The sequence below is a fragment of the Seriola lalandi genome, unplaced genomic scaffold, assembly GCF_002814215.2.
Source record: "Seriola lalandi dorsalis isolate HSWRI2012SDOR001 ecotype SW California unplaced genomic scaffold, Sedor1 jcf7180002054789, whole genome shotgun sequence".
Classification (NCBI taxonomy): Eukaryota; Metazoa; Chordata; class Actinopteri; order Carangiformes; family Carangidae; genus Seriola; species Seriola lalandi.
Window position 1 is genome coordinate 12,809 of NW_019525342.1, and position 2,045 is coordinate 14,853.

The 2,045-nt window shown below is 51.0% G+C and overlaps 1 protein-coding gene across 1 annotated transcript in view; it reads left to right on the forward strand.

Annotated features, from left to right (window-relative positions):
• ik (IK cytokine) overlaps positions 1–2,045 on the forward strand; it is a 6,133-nt gene that overhangs the window by 2,569 nt on the left and 1,519 nt on the right. Inside the window, exons 6-14 of the mRNA XM_023425585.2 lie at positions 56–170; positions 300–370; positions 462–508; positions 615–778; positions 894–1,002; positions 1,112–1,151; positions 1,248–1,425; positions 1,813–1,831; positions 1,991–2,043. Of these exons, the coding sequence (XP_023281353.1) occupies positions 56–170; positions 300–370; positions 462–508; positions 615–778; positions 894–1,002; positions 1,112–1,151; positions 1,248–1,425; positions 1,813–1,831; positions 1,991–2,043 (796 nt within the window). The remainder of the gene's footprint in view (positions 1–55; positions 171–299; positions 371–461; positions 509–614; positions 779–893; positions 1,003–1,111; positions 1,152–1,247; positions 1,426–1,812; positions 1,832–1,990; positions 2,044–2,045) is intronic.

Consider the following 2,045-nt stretch of genomic DNA (forward strand, 5'->3'; position numbering starts at 1 on the left):
TGCTAATGCTAACAGTCTAACAGTACTCCTGGATGTGCTGCTGTCGTGTCTCCAGAGATAAGTCGGCAGCAGAGAAGCGTCGTCAGCTGATCCAGGAGTCCAAGTTTCTGGGAGGAGACATGGAGCACACTCACTTGGTGAAAGGTCTGGACTTCGCTCTGCTGCAGAAGGTCAGTAAATAAACTTGTTTCTTGCTCTGTTTAACACTTACTCCTTCGCAGGGTTCCTGTTCGTGAATGCCCACTCTGCAGGATCATGCAGACCAGACTGCAGCGTGTTAACCTGTACCTGTGTTACAGGTGAGAGCTGAGATCACCAGTAAGGAGAAAGAAGAAGAAGACATGATGGAGAAAGTGCAGAAAGAGGCAAAGTAAGAACCCGACTGAACTCATATCAACTGAAGGAACCTTTGCCTCCCAGCAGGGAACTAACCTGTCTGACCTTTGACCTCTGCCTGTCAGGAAAGACGTGGAGCCGGAGGAGAAGATCGAGTTCAAGACTCGTCTTGGTGAGTCTGTTAGTTACTGACTAGTTACTGACTAGTTACTGACTAGTTACCAGTGATTCTCTTTCTGATACGTCCCTTTCCTCCCCCTCCCCTCCTCCCCGGTCAGGTAGGAACATCTACCGTGTGGTGTTCAGGTCCGGTCAGGTGGAGAGGAACGAGCTCTTCCTGCCGGGCAGGATGGCGTACGTGGTCGACCTGGATGATGAGTTCACTGACACCGACATCCCGACGACTCTGATCCGCAGCAAAGCCGACTGCCCCAGCATGGAGGTACACACACACACACACACACACACACCTGCTGTTAGTGAATGTACACACACACACACACACACACACACACACACACCTGCTGTTAGTGAACGCTCTCTGTCTTGTGTCTCAGGCTCAGACGACCTTGACCACCAACGACATCGTGATCTCTAAACTGACTCAGATCCTGTCGTACCTCAGACAGGGGACACGACACAAGAAGATCAAGAAGAAGGACAAAGGTGACACACACACACACACACACACACACACACACACACACACACACACACACACACACACACACACACAGTGTTGTTCTATTAAAAACCATCTGTGTTTGTGTTTCAGGGAAACTGGATGATAAGAGAGCTCCTGAGGCAGATCTGAGGTCAGTTCAACACAACTCAACAGTCTGTAAACAGCATGACAACAGCTTGATAACAGCCTGTAAACTCAGTGTCTCCATTGTCTGTCTCTGTCTCAGTATCTTTGACGACATCGGGGACTACATCCCGTCCACGACATCGTCCTCCAAACCTCCTAAAGACAAAGACAGACACCGAGACAGAGAGAGAGAGAGAGAGAGAGACAGAGACAAGGAGGACGACAGCAAGAGCAGGAGACACGCCTACTTCGAGAAACCACGAGGAGACGAACACCAGGTCAGAGACAGACGGGTGGAGACAGACAGAGGGGTGGAGACAGACAGATGGGTGGAGACAGACAGATGGGTGGAGACAGACAGACGGGAGGAGACAGACAGATGGGTGGAGACAGACAGATGGGTGGAGACAGACAGACGGGAGGAGACAGACAGATGGGTGGAGACAGACAGACGTGTGAAGACAGACAGACGGGTGAAGACAGACGGATGGGTGAAGACAGACAGAGGGGTGGAGACAGACGGAGGGGTAGAGACAGACGGGTGGACACAGACACACGGGTAAAGACAGACGGGTGGAGACAGACAGATGGGTGGACACAGACACACGGGTGGAGACAGAGGGGTGGATCTGCTGCTCACTAACTGTGTGTCTCTGTGTCTTCAGGTGATGGAGGTGGACACAGGTGAGTCTCTTCATGTGATGAAAGCTGATTGATCTCCTGCCAACAGACCCATTGATTGATTGATTGATTGATTGATTGAAATTTGTGTCCACTTCCTGTGAGTGTGTGTGAGACAGTCCCTCCTCCTGATCAATAAGCTGATCAGTACTCTGTGTGCAGGTCCTGGATCAGTCAGAGAGCAGATCAAGATGATCAATGAGAAGTTTGCAGGAGC